This window comes from Labeo rohita, chromosome 16 (assembly GCF_022985175.1).
Source record: "Labeo rohita strain BAU-BD-2019 chromosome 16, IGBB_LRoh.1.0, whole genome shotgun sequence".
Classification (NCBI taxonomy): domain Eukaryota; kingdom Metazoa; phylum Chordata; class Actinopteri; order Cypriniformes; family Cyprinidae; genus Labeo; species Labeo rohita.
In genome coordinates this window covers 2,847,453-2,870,566 of record NC_066884.1, presented here as the reverse complement: position 1 = coordinate 2,870,566, position 23,114 = coordinate 2,847,453, and the positions used below count along the sequence as shown (strand labels likewise).

General features: G+C 35.6%; 2 protein-coding genes and 1 long non-coding RNA gene across 8 annotated transcripts; 1 reads left to right on the top strand and 2 right to left on the bottom strand.

Annotated features, from left to right (window-relative positions):
- Positions 1-1,165: 1,165 nt before the first annotated feature.
- Positions 1,166-14,948, bottom strand: LOC127178059 (leukocyte elastase inhibitor-like). 5 transcript variants are annotated; one of them, XM_051130689.1, is made up of 8 exons: positions 14,806-14,948; positions 5,499-5,624; positions 5,132-5,308; positions 3,972-4,139; positions 3,774-3,891; positions 3,402-3,544; positions 3,159-3,326; positions 1,166-3,055 (listed from the first exon to the last, which is right to left on the bottom strand). In XM_051130689.1, exons 3-8 carry the CDS (start codon positions 5,297-5,299, stop codon positions 2,651-2,653), a joined length of 1,170 nt encoding a protein of 389 aa, XP_050986646.1. In that variant the 5' UTR covers positions 5,300-5,308; positions 5,499-5,624; positions 14,806-14,948; the 3' UTR covers positions 1,166-2,650. The 5 variants fall into 5 exon arrangements, with proteins under 5 accessions (XP_050986646.1, XP_050986648.1, XP_050986644.1 ...); XM_051130691.1 differs by having other exon boundaries at positions 5,459-5,632; positions 14,806-14,939; XM_051130687.1 differs by having other exon boundaries at positions 5,499-5,632; positions 14,806-14,939.
- On the top strand, positions 2,807-9,505 carry LOC127178062 (uncharacterized). The gene is made up of 2 exons (XR_007829291.1): positions 2,807-2,948; positions 9,448-9,505. It is a non-coding gene; the product is annotated as an uncharacterized LOC127178062 (long non-coding RNA).
- Positions 8,417-14,942, bottom strand: LOC127178053 (leukocyte elastase inhibitor-like). 2 transcript variants are annotated; one of them, XM_051130681.1, is made up of 8 exons: positions 14,806-14,942; positions 12,713-12,889; positions 11,549-11,707; positions 11,304-11,456; positions 11,106-11,223; positions 10,061-10,203; positions 9,809-9,976; positions 8,417-9,554 (listed from the first exon to the last, which is right to left on the bottom strand). In XM_051130681.1, the coding sequence occupies exons 1-8, from the start codon at positions 14,806-14,808 to the stop codon at positions 9,150-9,152; spliced, it is 1,326 nt and encodes a 441-aa protein (XP_050986638.1). In that variant the 5' UTR covers positions 14,809-14,942; the 3' UTR covers positions 8,417-9,149. The 2 variants fall into 2 exon arrangements, with proteins under 2 accessions (XP_050986638.1, XP_050986639.1); XM_051130682.1 differs by lacking the exon at positions 14,806-14,942 and adding an exon at positions 13,146-13,267 and having other exon boundaries at positions 8,419-9,554.
- Positions 14,949-23,114: the final 8,166 nt, after the last annotated feature.

The window sequence follows — 23,114 nt, the reverse complement described above, 5'->3', positions numbered from 1 at the left end:
TGATATTCTAGGTATTATCAAATTGCCAGAGTTTTGAGAACGCAGCGGACGTGAGGGACTATAATGCGATAAGAGCTCGCTCAGGTACTGAGGAGCTAAGCCATTCAGGGCTTTATAAGTAATTAGCAAGGGTAATTAGGGTAATAAAAAATAGCATTCTGATTATTTGCAGGTGGGTCGCGGATGGATGTGATAAATCAATAATGATGCAAATATTAACTACATTTTCTAAAATATGAACCTGTTTTAAATACTTTTTCATCAGGCAATTTCATTTGTGTGTGTGAATGTGTCTGTGTGTGTGTTCACCTCTTCGAGAAATTGCAGTGACAGATAAGGTGACATTCCAGATAAAGTTTAAAGGGAGTTATGCCTGTGTTAATGCTATTGAGTAAGGTAATACGCAGTGGTGTAGTGCAGTACCTGCGTATACCCATTTCTTTATCAGTCAGCTTTGCATATACCCACTTCTAAATCCCCTCTGATGCGCATCATTCAGTTATGTCCTGCATTAGCCAAAATCATGACAGGCCACCATTTCTAATTCAGTCATATGTGAATAAATTCAAATATTCACTCAAAACAAACATTAAAGACAGTAAGGGCCTCAACAACACAAACTTCAGTGAACATACACACTGACCTTTTGTGACAACATGCCCCAACAGCATTGTATTGCCTGTATTATCATACTATATGAATTAAGTAAGCTTTTGTTACAAGGTTGTCTCGTTCTAGATCAGTTTGAGTTGATATTTAATTTTGTTATATAGTTGCCTTATGGCTTTTCAGCAAAAGATGGCAACAATTAATGAATTAATTAAGAGAGTCGGGCTTGTAACCCAAAGGTCGCTGGTTCGATTCCCGCACCAGCAGGAATTGAAGGTGGGGATTGTGAATGAACAGCGCTCTTTCCACCTTCAATACCATGACTGAAGTGTCCTTGAGCAAGGCACTGAACCCCCAATTGCTCCTTGGGCGCTGGAGCAATGGCTGCCCACTGTCCTGGGTGTGTATTCACAGTGTGTGTGTGCGTGTGTGTTCACTTCTCACTGCTGTGTGTGTGCACTCGTGATGGGTTAAATGCAGAGGACCAATTTTGAGTATGGGTCACCATACTTGACAATACGTCGTCACTTTCACTTTTCACTTTATTGTATTAAGTTCAATTATAAATGTGACAACATGCCCCAACCTTTTTCAAAGGAGAAGTTCACTTACAGAACAAAAATTTACAGATAACTTAGTCATCTGAGACGTTCTTTTCTGCAGTCGATAGGAAATTATGTTTCTTGAGGAAAACATTCCAGACTTCAATGGTGCCCCCAAAATTAAACTTCCAAAATGTAGCTTCAGATGGCTCTAAACGATCCCAGCCGAGTAAGAGTGGTCTTATCTAGCGAAACGACCGGTCATTTTCTAAACAAAGTGACAGTTCATATACTTTTAACCTCAAATGCTCGTCTTGTCTTGTCTCTGCGATGTGCATGCGTAGTCTATGTAATCCAGGTCAGTACATCAAACGTCAAAATCATCCTACATCGCTGTTATACCTTTTTTGTAAAGGGCGTATGATCTTCTTTGCATGTTTACTTTGTAAACACTGGGTCGGTACTTCTGCAGCAATGTAGGATGATTTTATTGTTAAGGAAGAAAACGAGATGGGAGTTTTTTTGACATACCCTAACTGTATTGACCACATTGAACCGGAAAAAAAAAGAAAAAACGTAGACAAGACGACCGGTTGAGGTTAAAAAGTATATAAATTGTCAATTTGTTTCGAAAATGACCTATTGTTTTGCTAGATAACACCCTTCTTACTCGGGCTGGGATCGTTTAGAGCCATTTGAAGCTGCATTTAAACTGCATTTTGGAAGTTCAAACTTGGGGGCACCATTAAAGTCCACTATATGGAAAACATATCTAAATTTTCTTATTGACTGAAGGAAGAAAGACACAAACATCTTAGATGACAAGGGGGTGAGTAAATTGAAGTGAACTTATCCTTTAACTTAAAAAAGCTAAAATCTAACAAAAAAAAGCTAAATCATACCTAATTTAAACTGCCTATTGTAGGATTTTAAGCAACATTTATTCAGTAATATTAAGAAAAACTATTCTTGAAATGGTACAAATGTAAAAGATAACATACCCTGATGTGACATTTTTTTAAACTACAGCTTTTTCTTACGCCATGCCTGTAACGGCTGTTTTTATTAAATCACAGTAAAAGTTTGAACAAAACAGGTGTAATTGTTATATATCTTTGGCATACATATTATTTGACTCAGTTAAGCCTCGTTTAGTGAAGGAAACAACAGAAGTGCTTAGTGATTATGATGCATTTGATTACATATGACATGCAGAGACCTGTGCAGCACAACCACTGAATTATCAACAATAGATGAGACCAGGACAACTGTAATGCAGTAAATATGTTCAATTATAAGCACATCAAGAGTCAAAACATTTATAATGTGCATGTTAAAGTCTTCTCTCAAGATGAGAAAAACGTCTGTCCTTGAATGTAAATCTTTTGTTTAATTATTAACTATTTCATTTTGTAGTAGTTGTCCCTTGTCTCAACCACTCATTCTAACCAGATAACCAACTAAACAAGCTGCAAAGGGTCTCATACAACATGACTTTCTCATGGAGAACAGAAGCGTCCATGAAACAGAATGCTCTTGGTTGGATTGTGTCGGATGAAGAAGAGGAATGGATGGTCTGCGTTAAAAACCTGTGGGATCCTCGCACACTTTGTCTCCACAACAACGCCAGTGGCCGCAGCCGCTTCGGTTCCTTCCTCGTTTACTTCAACAAAGGCTTTGTGAATCACCTTCGACACCACTAGGTTGTTGTTGGGTGACATGCCTGAAAGATTCACCTTCCCCTTATTAAAAACATCCTCCATTCCCATGCTGATCAGAAGATCCTTCATGTCATAGGTTTGCTCCATCTTGAATCTGGGCAGAGACACTTCAACTTCTTGTTGATGCATGATTTCAGGTCTCGTCCACTCCATGAGTTTCTTGTAGGTCAGTGCCTTTTCAAGCTGGATAAGACATAAAATGATATGAATAAAATCAAAATAAATGCAAAGAACAACTTAATAAGAACATAATAAAAAGCACACCATGTAATCTCTGCTGTCTCACCTTCTGAAGGCCAGTGGCTGTGTCTTGAATCTCGTTAGGAAGGATGATCAACATACTGAGATTCTTCCCAACATACGGCAGCTCCAGAACCTGACTGTTCATCTCTGGGATGGAGGCCAGAGGAAACTTTGAGTTCTGTCGCATCATCTTCACTGGTTTCGTTTGAGTCTGCAAAACATCAATGAAAATATGTCACAACTCCTGATATTTAATTTCAAATACATCAAGAATATGAAATCTCACCTTGTTCAGCTTAAACTGTCCATCTGTGGTGGCTTCTTTTGGGAATTTCGTCTCCCAGTTCCCCTTGAAGTAGATGGCGTTCACCAAGACCAGTCTCGTCATCGCATCGATAGATCCATTCGGGAGCAAGTCCTTGATCTTTTCTGCAAAGCAGATACCATTATAGTATCTCAAAGATACTCCAATACCACTATTTCGAACAAGCCAGAAGGGTTTCACATTCCTAAATTTTTATCCTACAAAGACTCACAGATCAACTTAAGATCTAGATACGTAAAAAAAAAAAAACGAAACCTAAAGCTCTACAAATAAATGTATTAAAACTCTGTTTTTAAGAGAGTAGAATAACTTTAAATGCAAATTAAGTTTCACCTTGAGTTTTTTTCTCCACCCATTTGTTGATGTCGACACGTGCAGCGTCTGATTTCTTTATGAAGTCCACCTTCTTCAGTTCGGCTTCATAGTATCTTTTTGCATCGTTAAGGAATTTCTGGAACACAGCAAACCAATTTAATTAGAGATCATTTCCAGAACATTGTCCAGCCTAGAATTATTTGCACTGAGTCTTACCTCGACAAACTGGTAAGACTGCTCCCCGTAGAGGCGGTTGGCAAGACTCAACGCATACGGGACTCCTGGTTTGTTCAGTTCACTCATGAGCTTGTTGAAGCTGCAATGAATTTGCTCCTCAGTCATTTGTCCAGGTCCCGGCTGAGCAGGATTGTTAAAACCCAGGACCTACACAGCATTATTATGGTAGAATTAAATCCTTTTAGTATTCCCAGTCAGAAATGACTGGCTTTGTAAAATTACTTGTAAATCGCTCATTATACTGGATTTAATCTTTTTATCAACTTGTCTTTTTTCAGTTAGCACAGGTTTTGTTTTCCTTTTTTGGAGCTGATTGATTGTAGGCCTCATTGATCTGAGCTCATGCACCTTTTTGAGGAAAAAAAATATTTGTGGAATTTTTTGGACGTTCACTCAAAATCTGAGGTGCATAAGCACAGATCAATGAGGCCTATGAACAGTTTTAAAAAGAACTACAAAATCTGTGCTAAGTGAAAGAAAACATTTCAATCCATTACTTTGTAATAATACAGCATAATGTGAAATATAAAAGAAATTTTTGCATAACAAGGTAGGGAAAAAATACTTTAGAAAGTGCAAAAATGATCAAAACATGTATAGTAAGTTGTTATAACCTAAGAGAGCAAAGTCAGTACTATTAGTTCGATGTGATTTTTGGGAAAAAGAAACCCCTCTCGGTTAAAATGACTAATATAATTAATCGTACTGACTTCTACATCTTTTGTTTAAAGTTTAAAATGCACTACAAACAAGGAACAGATGTCAGATAAATTCTGCTGCCTCAGGTCATTGATTAACTATAATTAAAAAAACTCAAATTACACACTGAGTAACAAGCAGAATTTATTTATTTATATGAATTTATTTTCAGAGTTTATTAATGCTCTGAACATTAATCAATAACTGCAGCTTGAAAATATAGTGCACTTTTGTAATATATAGCACAAACTGCAACAGTGTGGTGAGGGCGAGTAAATAATAAGCAGTGTTCATTTCTGGTGAGCTGTTCCTTTAAAATTCTTTTGTGCAAAAGGGTTGCGTCACTTCCTGGTTTTGTTCTCCCTCTGTCTCTATTCTCTTTCTCGTCACTCTCGCTCTCAGTTAAAGTAGGTGCAGAAGTTTAGATTGTGTGAGATCACCTTAAACATCTGCGCCGCTGTGTTTCCTTTTGCCCCGAGCGACACCATGGCCAGAGCCGAGGAGATGCTGAGAGGAGAGTAGAACACATTTCTTGATGCATTTTTTCCACTGATCTTCTCGAACAGGCTTAGAGAGAACTGTGTGTTTGCTGCAGACAAAGGCTCCATTTTTACAAGCTGAGGAAGAAAGATCATATGCATTATTAGCATAACAATCGACAAAAATGTAAACAACATCACATGTTTGTCAAAGAAATGCTTTACGTCTTATGTGGCATCAGATTTCTAACATTAGAATAGTAGCTTAGTAAGATCATTTACACATACCGATCTGAAATGTACAAATTTGTTAGTAAATTAGCTTCACCTAGAGTATTCAGCAGAAGTGAAGAAGCTTCCCATGTGTCAGAGATGAATGAAATCTCTTATGAGGGTGATTCTTATTTATGTTGCCTCACCCTAAAGCCCAGCCTCTAAACCAGATCCAGCCTTCCTGTCAAACTAAAAACTTGTTAGCGCTGAATGTTGGCAGGTGTTTCAACATCTGACAGTACTGTACATCAGCAGTGTATTCAATCAAACACACACACATATACACTATTGATATATATATATATATATATATATATATGTATATATATATTTATTTATAGATATATATCCATAGTGTATATGTGTATTTATTTATTTAGTTATGATGTATATATGTATATATTTATCCACAAACAACTGCAAAACTACTGGAAATTCATTAATCAAATGCATGGGAAGAAACGCAAGCCAAAACCAAGAGCTTTTGCAAGAATGTCTTGTGGTTTGTTGTAGACTCATGTCTGGCTTTTTTTTTTTTTTTTTTTTTTTTTTTACTTCAAATTAGGGCAATCTGTTTGGCACAAAACCAAAGACACACTGATCAGATATTGTATGATGGTGAAAGATTGTTTGCACACCTGTTTTCGGTCAAATGATGGTTGAAAATGTTTTGCTAATCATGAAGACTATTTAACTATTTAAGCAAATTTAGTATGCATACATGTAAATATGGGGAAAATAAGTCTTTGCTTTTAAAGTAACAAGTTTAACAATACCTAAAAAAAATGCTCTTTTGAAAATAAGAAAATGTCATGCATAAAATGTATTAGTCTTTGTAACAACCTTTTTATTTAACTTCTATTTCAGACATTCCTATTCTATTCCTAAAGCAGGATATCAGTTTAAAACATGCTTTTTACAGAACTAAAAATGACAAGATACAGCTATTGTATCCACAGCAACAACCTAACAAAAATATGAAAATGAAAAAATATGAAAATGTTATTTCATAATGCTCTACTTTTTTTAAAAAATGTTTTAAAAACTTTTATTGTTGGTTATGCAGACAGTAAGGGAGCATTCCATGTTATCTTAATTATCTATTTATTTTGAAAGTATTATGAATATTACTTTTGAATGTTTTCCTAACATTCTGAAACAACTCGAAAAACATTGTTTTTAAAATATTATGTGAACATCCAACTAAAATATTTCAGAAAAAAAGTTCTATAAATAAAAATAATGTTTTTGTGCTAATGTTTTGAGAACATTATTGAAGACCAGATAACTTTAAATGAACATTCCGTGTTAGATTGTGTCAAAGTTTAGCAATATTCAAATTTCTTCATGTTCATTTACGGTCAGGCTGACGCTGTTGTGAAATCACTTACCTTCTTTAAAATAACTCAGAATTGTGAGTAACCTGGGAGTGACTGAATGTAGTTTGTGAACATGAATTCACCCTCAAGGGCTGGTGTACTACCAGACATGTAGTGTTAAACTGAAGCCAACATGTTCCAGTAAATTATTTCAGTTTTTGGTTCCAACACATTTGACTAATGAATTGACAGTTGTTTTGCAATTATAAAAAAATAAAAAATAAATCTGTACTCGATTGTACAAATGAAATACACTGCCTTACCAAAAAAGTCACTGGATTTAAATAAGCAAGTACTTCAGATTAATTTTTGGCTGAGATCTTGTATTGACAATGTAATTTACTGTGCTCTGTAAAGTTGACCCCACATCCTAAAGACTTTCAACAGGGTTAAGCTCAAGACTGTGTGATGACCAGTTCATACATGAAAATGATTTGTCATGCTCATTGAACCATTATAGCTAATTTTAAATATTGATATACTCGTATATAAATAATAATAATAATAATAATAATGATAACACTGGTCCACATGTGAACATTTCAAACATTATTAACCATTAAAAAAAAAAAAAAAAAAAAAAAACATTTCATTGAACACACACACTGACCTTTTGTGACAACATGCCCCAACAGCAATGTATTGCATGTATTATCATACTATATGAATAAAGTAAGCTTTTGTTACAGGGTTGTCTGGTTCTAGATAAGTTTTGAGTTGATTTTTAATTCAAAGTTCACTTTTACATGTTGTTTGAACATTAATGTGTGCTGGCAGTGTATGTACAAATCTACCCTATAATGATAAAAATCCATGCAGTGGTTTTTAATTAATCTGTAAAAATAATATCCCCTTTTTCAAATTGAGCCATTCTCACATGCCTGTTGGTTGATTGACATGAGCATCTTACCTCAGACCCCACCGTAAATCAGCTGTCCAACGGTCCAACCTCCATTGTTTTCGATGCCGGAGCAGGAATATAAGTTCGATAAGAATATCTCCGCTTGAGCGATTGAGATGTTGTGTTGTTGGATGTAATAATGAACATAGTGGTCGTCATTTACTCCCGTCATCTGAGCCGCTGAAGATGCAGTGGATTAAGTTTGTTTGTTAAGGGAATGTGCCTCCTGATCTACATAAATGCATCTGTGTTCGCACAAATCATTTGTGATCCGGCTTCACCTACAGCAGAAGTGAGTATAAGGGTTTTGTTTATGAATCTCTGCAATCACCTTTCCTAATAATGCGCTAGTTAGCAAGTTTAGCGGCTAAACGTGGCTGAATGCGGCTGAAGTAAACAGGCTCGTCACTCCACAGAGAGAAGAAAGGGGCGGGGCAAGCAGAGTTCATTTGCATTTAAAGGAGCAATCCATCAGAATCGGTTGATTTTTTTTGCAGAGCTCATTGTGACAAGGTAAAAAGGGTGTTGTTTTACACTACCATTGAGAATTTTTAACCAAAGTATATTATAGACTTTTCATTAAGACCCTAAAGAATCATATCAACTTGTGGAAGATGGCCATCCGATGACCCCTTTAATGGATTAGTTCACTTCCAGCACAAAAATGTACAGGTAATGTACTCACCCCCCTATCTAATCCAAGATATTCATGTCTTTCTTCAGTCGTAATGATGTTTTTGGAGGAAAACATTTCAGGATTTCTCCTCGTACATCTAAAAACTCCCATTTCATTTTCTCCTCCAACCTCAAAGTCGTCCTACATCGCTGCAGAAGTACCAACCCATTAAGTATTAAGAAAAAATACTGCTGAAATGGTACAAATGTAAAAGATAACATACCCTGATTACATTTTTTTTTTTAACTACAGCTATCAGAAAGTTTTATTTGAGTTTCTTACACCATGCCTGTAACAGCTGTTTCTATTAAATAACATTAGAAAATTTGAATAAAAGAGGTTTAATTGTTATATATCTTTGGCATACATATTATTTGACTCAGTTAAGCCTCATTTAGTGAAGGAAACAACACAAGTGCTTAGTGATTATGATGCATTTGATTACATATGACATGCAGAGACCTGTGCAGCACAACCACTGAATTATCAACAATAGATGAGACCAGGACAACTGTGATGCAGTAAATATCTTCAATTATAAGCACATCAAGAGTCAAAACATTTATAATGTGCATGTTAAAGTCTTCTCTCAAGATGAGAAAAACGTCTGTTCTTGAATGTAAATCTTTTGTTTAATTATTAACTATTTCATTTTGTAGTAGTTGTCCCTTGTCTCAACCACTTATTCTAACCAGATAACCAACTAAACAAGCTGCAAAGCTGCAAAGGGTCTCATACAACATGACTTTCTCATGGAGAACAGAAGCGTCCATGAAACAGAATGCTCTTGGTTGGATTGTGTCGGATGAAGAAGAGGAATGGATGGTCTGCGTTAAAGACCTGTGGGATCTTCAGACACATTAGCATCACAGTAATGCCGGTGGCCGCAGCCGCTTCGGTTCCTTCCTCGTTTACTTCAACAAAGGCTTTGTGAATCACCTTCGACACCACTAGGTTGTTGTTGGGTGACATGCCTGAAAGATTCACCTTCTGCAGGTCAAAAACATCCTCCATTCCCATGCTGATCAGAAGATCCTTCATGTCATAGGTTTGCTCCATCTTGAACCTGGGCAGAGACACTTGAACTTCTTGTTGATGCATGATTTCAGGTCTCGTCCACTCCATGAGCTTCTCGTAGGTCAGTGCCTTTTCAAGCTGGATAAGACATAAAAATGGTATGAATGAAACCAACATGAATGCAAGGAACAAATAACAAACCATGAAATAATCATATGCAATGGTTATTTACATTGATGGTTCAGTGAAGAACCATCCATGGAACCTAAAGTTTCTTAGAATATTAAATGTTCCATTCACTGAGAGGTTCTTTGGGGAACCCAAGATGATTCTTCCATGGCTTTGCTGTGGAAAAAAAAAACCTTTTGGGAGCAGAACCTGTGCCATCTCACCTTCTGAAGGCCAGTGGTTGTGTCTTGAATCTCATTAGGAAGGATGATCAACATACTGAGATTCTTCCCAACATACGGCAGCTCCAGAACCTGACTGTTCATCTCTGGAATGGAGGCAAAAGGAAACTCTGCCGTTTGATTCATCATCTTCACTGGTTTAGATTGAGTCTGCCAAGCATCAATAAAAAACACGTCACAGCAACTCATGTTTTATTTTAAATACATAAGATCTAGAAGAACATGAAATCTCACCTTGTTCAGCTTAAACTGTCCATCTGTGGTGGCTTCTTTTGGGAATTTCTCCTTCCAGTTCCCCTTGAAGTAGATGGCGTTCACCAAGACCAGTCTCGTCATCGCATCGATAGATCCATTCGGGAGCAAGTCCTTGATCTTTTCTGCAAAGCAGATACCATTATAGTATCTCAAAGATACCCAAATACAATTCAACCCAGAAGGGTTTCACATTTCTACATTTTTATCCTACAAAGACTCACAGATCAACTTAAGATCTACATATATTTTAAAAAAACCTAAAGCTCTACAAATTAATGTTTTTAAACTATGTTTTTTTAGAGTGTAGAGTAACTTTAAATTCAGATTACGTTTCACCTTTTCAAACTTTCAAACTTCATTTCTTTATGAAGTCCACCTTTTTTTGGTTGAACATAGGAAATATTCCTATATTTTGAGATACTGGATTTTTGACTTTCATGAGCTGTAAGCTCTAATCATCAAAATTAAACCAAAAAAAACTTTTTAAATGTTTTACTTTGCATGTAATGAATCTAGAATATATGAATGTTTCAGTTTTTGAAATTAGTTAAAAAAAAAAAATAATAAAAAATAACTTTTTCACGATATTCAAATTTTTTGAGATGCACCTGTATATTAAAAAATGCACAACCTAAAGCCCTTTCACGAGTTCACCCTTACATCTAATCTGGTTGAGTAAACAGTAAGCATATTTTGGCGTACTGTCCTGGGGGAGGGCTCCGAGCCCGGAACATGGCCCGAACCCAGAGAACTCCCCCCATCCCAAGTATAGGATGAGGATAGATTAAGAGTGAGGAGTTGGGGTGGAGGGGGGATGCCGAAAAAAAGGTAAGACGGCTGTGTGCATATATATGACTTGTGCTAGTTTGGATGATTAGCTAGACGAGTTGCACCTGAGCCAAATTAGTTGATTATCTGATCATGCTCCTCCCGAACTTTGTTATCAAACATCATATGAATAAATGTATTAACACTCTTTGTTTTTAAGAGTGTAGAGTAACTTTAAATTTAAATTAAGTTTCACCTTGAGTTTTTTTCTCCACCCATTTGTTGATGTCGACACGTGCAGCGTCTGATTTCTTTATGAAGTCCACCTTCTCCAGTCCAGCTTCATAGTATCTTTTTGCATCATTCAGGAATTTCTGTAACACAGCAAACCAATTTAATGAGAGATCATTTCCAGAATCTTGTCCAACATGGAATTATTTGCATTGAGTCTTACCTCGACAAACTGGTAGGATTGCTCCCCGTAGAGGCGGTTGGCAAGACTCAACGCATACGGAACTCCTGGTTTGTTCAGTTCACTCATGAGCTTTTTGAAGCTGCAATGAATTTGCTCCTCAGTCATTTGTCCAGGTGCCGACTGAGCTTGTTTCTGTATCAGATTTAGTCAGATTAACCTACTGCAAATACAGCTGCTATTGCAATCAGTCATTCACATGTTTCATGTGAATACTCATACTAAACCTTGAGTTCAGAAGGTAGCTCAAATTTCTGGGTTTGTTGCATCATTGATGGTCCATGCTGACCCTTGACGCCACACGTTATCTGGGGCTTCTGGGCTTGTTGATAAGATGCTGAAGTCGCACCAACAGCAGGTTTGGGAGGATTGGTAAAACACAGGACCTACACAGAATTATTATGGTAGAATTAAATCCTTTTAGTAATCTCACTCAAAACTTGCTTGTAAATCATTATGCTGTATTATCACCAACCTTGGATTCAATCTTTTTTTTTCTTATTTTCTTTTAATTAGCACAGGATTTATGTTTCTTTTTGGAGCTGTTTGATTGTAGGCCTCACTGATCTGAGCTCATGCAACTTAGTGTTTGAGTGAAAAAAAAAAAGCATTATTTGTGGATAATTTTGACATGTTCACTCAAAATCTAAGATGCATAAGCACAGATCAGTGAGGCCTATGAACAGTTTAAAAAAGGAACTACAAAACCTGCGCTAAATGAAAGAAAACAATTCAGTCCATTATTTTGTAACAATACAGCATAATGTGAAATATAAAAGCAACTTTTGTATAACAAGGTAGGGAAAAAACACTTTTAAAAAGTGCAAAAATGATCAAAACATTTATAGTAAGTTGTTATAACCTAAGAGAGCAAAGTCAGTACATTTCGTTTGATGTGATAACATTAACTACCATTTTTGGGGTAAAGAAACCTCTTTAATAAAAAAAATAATCTTACTGTTCTGATCACTTCAACATCTTTTGTTTAAAGTTTAAAATGCACTGCAAACAAGGACATTTCAAGGAACGGATGATGTCAGCTAAATTCTGCTGCCTCAGGCCATTGATTAATTATAAATAGGGGGAAATATCTACCCTCAACTCAAATTACACATTGAGTAACAGAGTTTATTAATGCTCCGAACATTAATCCATAACTGCTGCTTGGAAATATAGTGCACTTTTGGAATATAATGCACAAACTGCAAGAGTGTGGTGAGGACAAGTAAATAATAACCAGTGTTAATTTCTGGTGAGCTGTTCCTTTAAAAATCATTTGTGCAAAAGGCTTGCGTCACTTCCTGGTTTTGTTCTCCCTCTGTCTCTATTCTCTTTCTCGTCACTCTTTCTCAGTTAATGTAGGTGCAGGAATCCAGATTATATGAGATCACCTTAAACATCTGCGCCGCTGTATTTCCTTTTGCCCCGAGCGACACCATGGCCAGAGCCGAGGAGATGCTAAGAGGAGAGTAAAACACATTTCCTGATGCATTATTTCCACTGATCTTCTTGAACAGGTTTAGAGAGAACTGTGTGTTTGCTGCAGGCAAAGGCTCCATTTTTACAAGCTGAGGAAGAAAGATCATATGCATTATTAGCATAACAATCGACAAAAATCCCAAAAAGTAATTGTCATTTCCTATGTTTGTCAAAGAAACATGGATGCTTTGCATCTTATCTGGCATCAGATTTCTAGCATCGTAATAGTAGTTTAGTAAGATCATTTACACATACAGATCTGAAATGTACAAATTTGTTAGTTCTATTAGACAGTAAAGACAATAAAGACTTAGAACAAACCGAGAAGTGAATTAAAAGCTTCACCTAGAGTATTCAGCAGAAGTGAAGAAGCTTCCCGAGTGTCAGAGATGAATGAACTCTCTTATGAGGGTGATTCTGATTTATGTTGCCTCACCCTAAAGCCCAGCCTCTAAACCAGATCCAGCCTTCCTGTCAAACTAAAAACGTGTTAGAGCTGAATGTGGAGGGGAATGTGGGAAGGTGTGTCAACATCTGACAGTACTGTACATCAGCAGTGTATGTAAACACACACACACACCCACATACACTATGGATATATACAGGTGCATCTCAATAAATTAGAATGTCATGGAAAAGTTCATTTATCAGTAATTCAACTCAAATTGTGAAACTCGTGTATTAAATAAATTTAGTGCACACAGACTGAAGTAGTTTAAGTCTTTGGTTCTTTTAATTGTCATGATTTTGGTTCACATTTAACAAAAACCCACCAATTCACTATCTCAACAAATTAGAATATGGTGACATGCCAATCAGCTAATCAACTCAAAACACCTGCAAAGGTTTCCTGAGCCTTCAAAATGGTCTCAGTTTGGTTCACTAGGCTACACAATCATGGGGAAGACTGCTGATGTGACAGTTGTCCAGAAGACAATCACTGACACCCTTCACAAAGAGGGTAAGCCACAAACATTCATTGCCAAAGAAGCTGGCTGTTCACAGAGTGCTGCATCCAAGCACGTTAACAGAAAGTTGAGTGGAAGGAAAAAGTGTGGAAGAAAAAGATGCACAGAGAGAACCGCAGCCTTGAGAGTCTTGTCAAGCAAAATCGATTCAAGAATTTAGGTGAACTTCACAAGGAATGGACTGAGGCTGGGGACAAGGCATCAAGAGCCATCACACACAGACGTGTCAGGGAATTTGGCTACAGTTGTCGTATTCCTCTTGTTAAGCCACTCCTGAACCACAGACAATGTCAGAGGCGTCTTACCTGGGCTAAGGAGAAGAACAAATGGACTGTTGTGCAGTGGTCCAAAGTCCTCTTTTCAGACGAGAGCAAGTTTTGTATTTCATTTGGAAACCAAGGTCCTAGAGTCTGGAGGAAGGGTAGAGAAGCTCATAGCCCAAGTTTCTTAAAGTCCAGTGTTAAGTTTCCATAGTCTGTGATGATTTAGGGTGCAATGTCATCTGCTGTTGTTGGTCCACTCGGTTTTTTCAAAACCAAAGTCACTGAGTCACTGAGTTCTTTGAGTCACTGTCAAAGAAACCTGGGCCTCCATACCACCTCAGCAGTGCCACAGACTGATCACCTCCATGGTACGCCGAATTGAGGCAGTAATTAAAGCAAAAGGAGCCCCTACCAAGTATTGAGTACACATACAGTAAATGAACATACTTTCCAGAAGGCCAACAATTCACTAAAAATGTTTTTTATTGGTCTTATGAAGTATTCTAATTTGTTGAGATAGTGAATTGGTGGGTTTTTGTTAAATGTGAGCCAAAATCATAAAGTAACGATCAGCCTTATCGGTAAATGTTACAGTGATTTAAAAGGGGTCAGATTATACTGTGTGAAATTAAAATAAGTGTTTTAAAAAGACGAGACAACGACAAAACTAAAGTGAATAAATAAGTGTATTTACAAATTCACAAGGAACTAAAACAACACAATAAAACTAGAAATCCTAGGCTGTTAAAAGCACAGAGTCCTTCAGTTCCATACCATTAAAACAGTCCTTAAGAAATCCAGCGTGCTGTAAGCTCCAAGTAAAAGTGTCCACTGGTGTATATACAGTCCAAAGAAGTGTAATCCAATAAAAGTAATGCTGGAATGGCAAGTCCTTAAAAGAAACTCCTCAATCCAACAGTTTGTTTGATCAATGACTGTTTGACATGCTGCCTCCTTTATACTGTTTGTTCCTGATTCCTGTCATGTGACTGATCACATGACAGGCAGACCCAGACTCATTTAAAGACATACACACATTAAAATGGATAAGAGGAATAAAATGGCTAAGACAACATGTAAAACCATTAAAACTCAAATATATAGATATAAAAGCATCTTAATATATATTGAGCGGTATACAACATGCGTCTTTGTGTGACAGTGTCACATTAACAATTAAAAGAACTAAAGACTTAAACTACTTCAGTCTGTGTGCACTGAATTTGTTTAACACAACATTCTAATTTATTGAGATGCACCTTTATATGTTGTCCATAGTGACTATATAGTTAAGTATAAATATAAAATTGCTTAATGTAATCCCTAAAAAAAAATAATAATAAAATAAAATGTATATATTTATTTATCCAAAAACAACTGCAAAACTACTAGAAATTCACAAATGTGTGGGATGAAATGCAAGAATGCAAGAATGCAAGCCAAAACCTAAAAACCTTTTGCAAGAACGTCTTGTGGTTTATTGTAGACTCATAACTGGCATTTTTACTTTTCTTTTCTTTTCTTTTTTTTTTTTTTTTTTTTTTACTTCAAATTAGGGCAATCTGTATGGCACAAAACCAAAAACACACTGATCAGACCACTATACTGTATGATGGTGAAAGAGTGTTTGCACACCTGTTTTTGGTCAGGTTTTGGTTTTATTTTTTATCTTTATGATAAGATTATTTACTTAACCTGCTACTTCTATTAGCAAATTTAGTATGCATACATGTAAGTATGGGGAAAATAAGCCTTTGCTTTTAAAGAAACAAGTTTAACAATACCTAAAATAATTGCTCTTTTGAAAATAAGAAAATTGAATGCATAAAATGTGTTAGTCTTTGTAACGTTTTTTATTTACCTTTATTTCAAACATAAAAGTGAAAGCAGGATAACGTTTAAAACATGCTTTTTACAGAACTAAAAATGAACAGACAAGATACAACTATTGCATTCACAGCAACAACCTAACTAACAACAGGTTGTTGCTCTACTTTTTTTTTTTTTTATGTTTTAAAAACTTTTATTTTTGGTTATGCAAACAGTAAGGGAGCATTCCATCTTAATTAGCTATTTATTTTCAAAATATTATGAATATCACTTTTGAATGTTCTGTTAAGATTCTGAAACAACTTCTAACATTGTTTTAAAAATGTTTTGCGAACATCCAACTAAATTTTTCAGAAAAAATGTTCTATAAATAATAATGTTTTTGTGCTAATGTTTTGAGAACATTATTGAAGATCAGATAACTTTAACTGAACATTCCGTGTTAGATTGTGTCAAAGTTGAGCAATATTCATATTTCTTCATCTTCTTATGGCTGATTTCAGGCTGACGCTGTGAAATCAATTACGTGGACGTGACTGTATGTGGTTTGTGAATATGAATTCACCCTCAACTGAAGCCATATGCAACATGTTCCAGTAAAATATTTCAGTTTTTGGTTCCAACACATTTGACTAATGAATTGACAGTTGTTTTGCAATTATAAAAAAAAATTCTGTACTCTATTGTACAAATTAAATACACTGCCTGTCACTGGATTTGAATAAGCAGGTACTTCAGATTAATTTTTGGCTGAGATCTTGTATTGACAGTGGGATTTACTGTGCTCTGTAAAGTTGACTCCACATCCTAAAGACTTTCAACAGGGTTAAGCTCAAGACTGTGTGGTACCAGTTCATACATGAAAATGATTCCTCATGCTCACTGAACCATTAAAGCTAATTTAAAATATTGATATACTCATATATAAATAATAATAAAAAAAATAACACTGGTCCACATGTGATTGAACATTTTTAAAACATTATTAGCCATTAAAAAAACATTTCATTGAACACACACACTGACCTTTTGTGACAACATGCCCCAACAGCATTGTATTGCATGTATTATCATACTATATGAATTAAGTAAGCTTTTGTTACAAGGTTGTCTGGTTCTAGATAAGTTTTGAGTTGATTTTTAATTTTGGTATATAGTTACCTTATGGCTTTTCAGCAAAAGATGGCAACAACTATTACAATTGGATAACAATTATGTTTTTTTGAGGAAAACATTTTAGGATTTCTCCTCGTACATCTAAAAACTCCCATCTCATTTTCTCCTCCAACTTCAAAATTGTTGGTTCGCTGTGTTTTATTTTGATAAAATACCAACTGCGCTGTCTAGTTAGCAATGCTGGAAGCCTGGAACTCATATGTTTTGTGTTTGTGTGCACCGGCACGATTACTTCAACTTTCCTCATACCAGCAAAATCAACTTAAACAAAAAACAAATAGAGTTGTTTTCTGCCATTTGAGTTTCCTTTCTGTCACAAAACTGAACTGAAACTCAGCAAATATAGGCGTGTCGCACAGTTTTTTTTCCCTTTGTCTATCAGTTAACTAAATTAAATATATTTCAAGTATTTATTCTTTGTATGTATATATGTACTGCAGATTTTATAGCCTATATATGACATTAATTTGATATAATATTTAATATTTTCACATGTAGGTGGATTTTTTTTTTTTTAATTTGCACTACTGTCTGTTAAAAAGAAATGAAAAGAAACCTAGCGTAGTAGATTTGTTTTTTTTCTGTTGTACCGAAATTGTATCGAACCGAGGTACGTACCGAACCGTGACATCTGTGTACCATTACACCCCTAATACTGAATCATAAACATTTTAAAGACATCTAATAGACATCTATTTGACATCTGATTGGAAATGTCCCATAGATGTATTGCAGATGAGCAAACACTCTTAAAAAAATACGTCTTCCAGATGTAAAAGCAGACGTCAAATGGACATCTCCGTGATGTACGTGTGCTATCAGCGTGTGGTTACAATGGTTTAATTGTTCTTTGGCTTTATTTGTAGTAATACTTGGTTTAAAAAAGGTTATGAAGAGCTCTATCGCCATCTAGTGATGAAGATGCAGTAGGACTATTATTGAACACTATTCAGTATCATTTTACAGGTTAGTTCAGATTGTTTTCGGTTTGCTGTGCACTAATTCGACTACTTAGGCTATACTATGTCCTATAAGCATGCATGCACTCTTTTTGTAAAGGAAAATTACATACGTTTGAGTACGTAGTGAACATACTATTTTTCTGCTATACAGGAGAAAAATGGCACGTTGATCTGCCAAATTCGGTAACACTTTACAATACTGTTTCATTATAAATGAATAACTACACAGAAACAAATGAGTAAAGCATTATTATCACTCTATAACCACTATTAACTAACAGGAAATCTGATTAATGAATTTGTAGGTAATAGTGCTTAGTCAAATTATGTGGTACTTCACTATTAGATAACCAATAACTACTATTTTTTCATACCTCCCAGAGAGCTATTAAGAACTACTGTATGCAGGTTCATAATTAATATAAATAATGAACAATGTATAACTAATTCTAAAGTGAAGGTCATGGTAAGCCAATAATCTGACTCAAGTTTTACCAAAGTCCTTCAGAAGGAATTACTAATTATTTGGATCAGTATTTTGTGAAGTGTTGGATAGTTATGACTCAAGTGTTACTACATTCTAATTATTTGGATCAGTATTCTAAAGTGAAAAGCATGATAAATTCCTAGTAATGACAGAAGTCATTGTAAGCTTTTGAGATTTTTGTAAAATTCCTTGGGACGGATTTGGTAACACTTGAGTCATTACTAGTGGTTTACCATGTTCTTCACAATACTGATCCAAATAATTAGGAATTCCTTCAGGAGGATGTAGCACTTAAGTCATAAATATACAAAATCTAACATACACCTTAAAAGCTTACAGTGACTTACAATCAATCTGTTGTCATGCTTTTCACTTTAGAATACTGATCCAAATAATTAGTAATCCCTTCTGAAGGTTTTGTTAATACTTGAGTCAATACTACTGGGTTGCAATGAACTTTACTTTAGAATTTTTCTGCATTATTCACATTAATTAGTAACCTGTATACAGTAGCCTAATTCTTAGAACATGCTCAAAATGCTTAAAAATCTGGTTAGATATTAATACCTAACCAAACCTCTTTATCTAAACCACTCTAGGTCTTAACCATCAGTTTCACATGTCTGCCATATTGTTTGTAGCAGTATTGCCAACATAGCAATTTTGTTCCTAAATTTAGCAACTTTTCAGACTACCCTAGCAATATTTTCTTACAAAAGCACCTAGCATCAAATGTAGCTATTTTTAAAATTTATTTGCCAATATTTAGCAACTTAAGTGACTCAAACGATAAAAAAGCACATGTTTTTCATCTAAATTACACAAAAAGAGGAAACCAAAGATGCCTAGGAGTACACACATTACATGAATTAAAAATCAGTATGAAAAATTCCTTCATATTGTGCCCCATTTTTACAGACTAACTACTAATACACTGTAAAACTAATACACTAATAAAACTACAGTTGTTGAGAATGTGTAGTTTACTAGCTAATAAAAAAAAAACTTAAGTGTTCAATGATTCAGTGTTGTACTTTAAAAATAGTTATAGTAATGCATTTATATTATTTTACAAGCACATCTAAATTAACATATGAAGAGTTCAGATGCACAAGCCTCTAAATCCATATGACGTATTTCTTTAAAATTAGCATTTCTTTCTGGCTACTTTGTATAGGTTTCTATGTAGGTACCGGTACTTCTGATTGGGCTGAGGCTGGGATTTAGAGAGTTTGAAGTAAAAATATTTGATGGACGTATACTAGGTGTAGGAGCATTCACACAGTATCATTATCTCATTTTTGACTGAGATAGCTTTCAGCTGGTTTTGCATCTGAACTCTTCATATATACTGTAAAATATATTTGTTGCTGAGTTTTGATGCAGTGACAAAATTTTCCATTGTGTTTACGTGATGACGTCATCGCGCAGTGACATCACAACGTCATTTAGCAACTTTTAGCAACAAATCAACCTTCCTTTATCAACTTTCCCTGAAAATTAGTTGGCAACACTGGTTTGTAGTTTTTTTTTTTTTTTTTTTTTTTACACTTTATTTGTGTTTGTAGTTATAATCGAATCCTCGTCCAACTTGCCATGGGTTGTGGGCAATATTAGTCTTATAAGATGCATTCCATTTAACTTTTAGATGCACACTCACAAACTTGGGGATATGAACAATATAAAAGAGGGACGTTTATATTGACAGACCCTCAACCCCTTAATTTAGACAGAGAATCTACTGATGTGTGCACTTCAGGCAGTGCATATACCACAATGCAAAACAACTGTGACGTCAGAGCAGATTGAGTTTAATTTACCCCCTCACAGGTCTAGAGTATGACATGAATTATTAAGAGATTTAACAACATAGCCTACTTGTTGCTACCTTGTTGCACAGTTTATTATTGATATTGGTTTGTGTAATTTTACAGGCCTATATTTTCTCTAACATGTCAAGCATGAATCTCCAATCATCTAGGCACCTTTGGGGAAACTGATTTCAACATGCTACTAATTGGGACACACTAATGTTTTTGAAAAGATGAAAACATAAAGTAATAGCACTCAGTTATTTGCTAGAGCCTTTATTTATCAGAGGAACACGTGAAATTATCACTCCATCTTTACCATTTTCAAGGAGAACAGAAGCGTCCAAAAAACAGAATGCTGTTGGAGGGATTATGACGGATGAAGAAAAGGAACGGATGGTCTGCTTTAAAGGTTTTAGGGTCGACTGGCCTTGAGGCTGTTACACCGACGGTGGCGGTGGCCGCAGCCGCTTCTGTTCCTTCCTCGTTTACTTCAACAAAGGCTTTATGAATCACTCCCGACAGCACCAGATCATTGTTGGGCGACATGCCTGAAAGATTCACCTTCCGCCCATCAAAAACATCCTCTATTCCCATGCTGATCAGAAGATTCTTCATGTCATAGGTTTCTGTCATCTTGAATTTGGGCAGAGATACTTGAACTTTTTGCTCAAGCATCTGGCTGGGTTTGGTCCAGTCCATCAGCTTCTCGTAGGTCAGTGCCCTTTCAAGCTGGATGATAAGAGAGTCGTGTTAATATGCGTCTACTTGTTTTTCATTTAAAAAGAATGCATATAATTATACAGGCTCATCAATGGCATATTAATGCAGCATTAACCAGCAATTCCAAATAATTAAAAAAAATGCACCACATAAACTCTGCCGTCTCACCTTCTGAAGGCCAGTGGTTTCGTCTTCAATCTTGTTAGGAAGGATGATCAACATACTGAGATTCTTCCCGACATACGGCAGCTCCAGAACCTGACTGTTCATCTCTGGGATGGAAGCCAGTGGAAACTTTGATTGATGATTCATCATCTTCACTGGTTTAGTTTGAGTCTGCCAAACATAAAGATGTCACAAGTCCTCATATTTCATGACTGTTAAAGAAATTTCACAAAAAAGCATGAAATCTCACCTTGTTCAGCTTAAACTGTCCATCTTTGGTGGCTTCCTTGGGGAATTTCTTTTCCCAGTTCCCCTTGAAGTAGATGGCATTTACCAAGATTAGTTTTGTTGCTGGACTGACGTGATCCCGTTGCAGCAATTCCTTGATCTTGTCTAAAATTCAAAGAGCAACATTGTGAATGAAACAGTGACTTTAATACACTTTTTATTTAGCCATTAAGCTTACTTTTTTCATTAGAACTGTGTCACAGATTCTTTATAGCTCAACTCAAGAACAGTGTTGGGAAAAGTTACTTTTTAAAAAAGTTAATTACGTTACATAATTTTTATGGAAAGTAATGCGTTACTTTACTTTTGCATTACTTTTTAAATCTGTTTTTAATATTAAAAGTTCTATTTTTGGCAAATGTAATATCCTTTTCACACCTAAAGCCTCAGGCTTTGAGAAAAGTAAATTCACATCTGTACAGTAAACTGCAGAAGAAACAAATGTCAAAAAAAGGAAAACAAATGTTAGATTATCTTGAGTAATTTTTGCTTATTAGTATGGTTGAATTGGATCATTGAAGGTCGGCAGCAAAGACATTGGTTAATAAAATGGGATTAAATGCATAAAGGATAGTTGTATTAACATATTTAATTATTGCAGGTTTGCGTCATATTCTGAGTTGAATTTCACTGTTTTTATTCATTTTGAGGAATACTGAATCTGTTTTTGTGAGTGAGATGAATTAATGCATGTTCACATTTATTCTAGAACTAACATCTTACTCCCGATTTCTCTCAGCATGGGGACAGGAGAGCTTTTAATCAATAAATGGGGGAAAAGTAACTGGAGTTACTTATTTGAAAAAAGGAACTTGGATATTTTCTTGTTAATTCTTGTTACTTGGAAAAAGTAATAATATTACATAACTTGCGTTACTTGTAATCTGTTACCCCCAACACTGGTCAAGAACCCTATAGTTTTCTGAAAAAATGCCTAAAAATATAAAATATTATTTGTTGAGTAAGTTTAAAATTCAGATAATATTCATGCTGGTTTTCACCTTGTGTTTTTTTCTCCACCCATGTGTTGATACTGACACGCGCAGCCTCTGGATTCTTCTTGAAATCCACTTTCTCCAGTTTGGCTTCATAGTATTTTTTTGTGTCATTAAGGAATTTCTGTAACACAGGAAACATATTGAGGTTAATATTTCCAAAACGTTGTACTTTAAAGGGGTCATCGGATGCAAAGTTCACTTTTACATGTTTGAATATTAATGTGTTGGCAGTGTGTGTACAAATCTACCCTATAATGATAAAAATCCATGCAGTGGTTTTTAATTAATCTTTAAAAATAATATCCCCTTTTTCAAATCGAGCCATTCTCAGATGCCTGTCGATGTCACACCGACAGAGGCCGCTCCCACGATAGTTGATTGACATGAGCATCTTAATCAGACCCGCCCTAAATCAGCTGTAACAGTCCGACCTCCATTGTTTCGATGCCGGAGCAGGGATGTAAGTTAGACAAGAATATCTCAGATTGAGTGATTGAGGTGTTGTGTTGCTGGATGTAATAATGAACATAGTGGTCGTCATTTACTCCCAACATCTGAGCCGCTGAATTGCAGTAGATTACGTTTGTTTGTGAAGGGAATGCGCCTCCCGATCTACATATATCCATCTATGTTCACGCAAATC

Excerpts from the sequence above, each read along its gene's own strand:
- LOC127178053 (XM_051130681.1), bottom strand. Across the intron at positions 11,457-11,548 it reads AGCTACCTTCTGAACTCAAG|AAACAAGCTCAGTCGGCACC; the intron begins GTTTAGTATGAG and ends AATCTGATACAG. Across the intron at positions 9,977-10,060 it reads GACAGTTTAAGCTGAACAAG|ACTCAATCTAAACCAGTGAA; the intron begins GTGAGATTTCAT and ends GATGCTTGGCAG.
- LOC127178059 (XM_051130689.1), bottom strand. The coding sequence starts at position 5,299 with ATGGAGCCTTTGTCTGCAGCAAACACACAGTTCTCTCTAAGCCTGTTC. Across the intron at positions 3,892-3,971 it reads AGTCTTACCAGTTTGTCGAG|AAATTCCTTAACGATGCAAA; the intron begins GTAAGACTCAGT and ends GCTGTGTTCCAG. Across the intron at positions 3,545-3,773 it reads GGTGGAGAAAAAAACTCAAG|AAAAGATCAAGGACTTGCTC; the intron begins GTGAAACTTAAT and ends TCTGCTTTGCAG.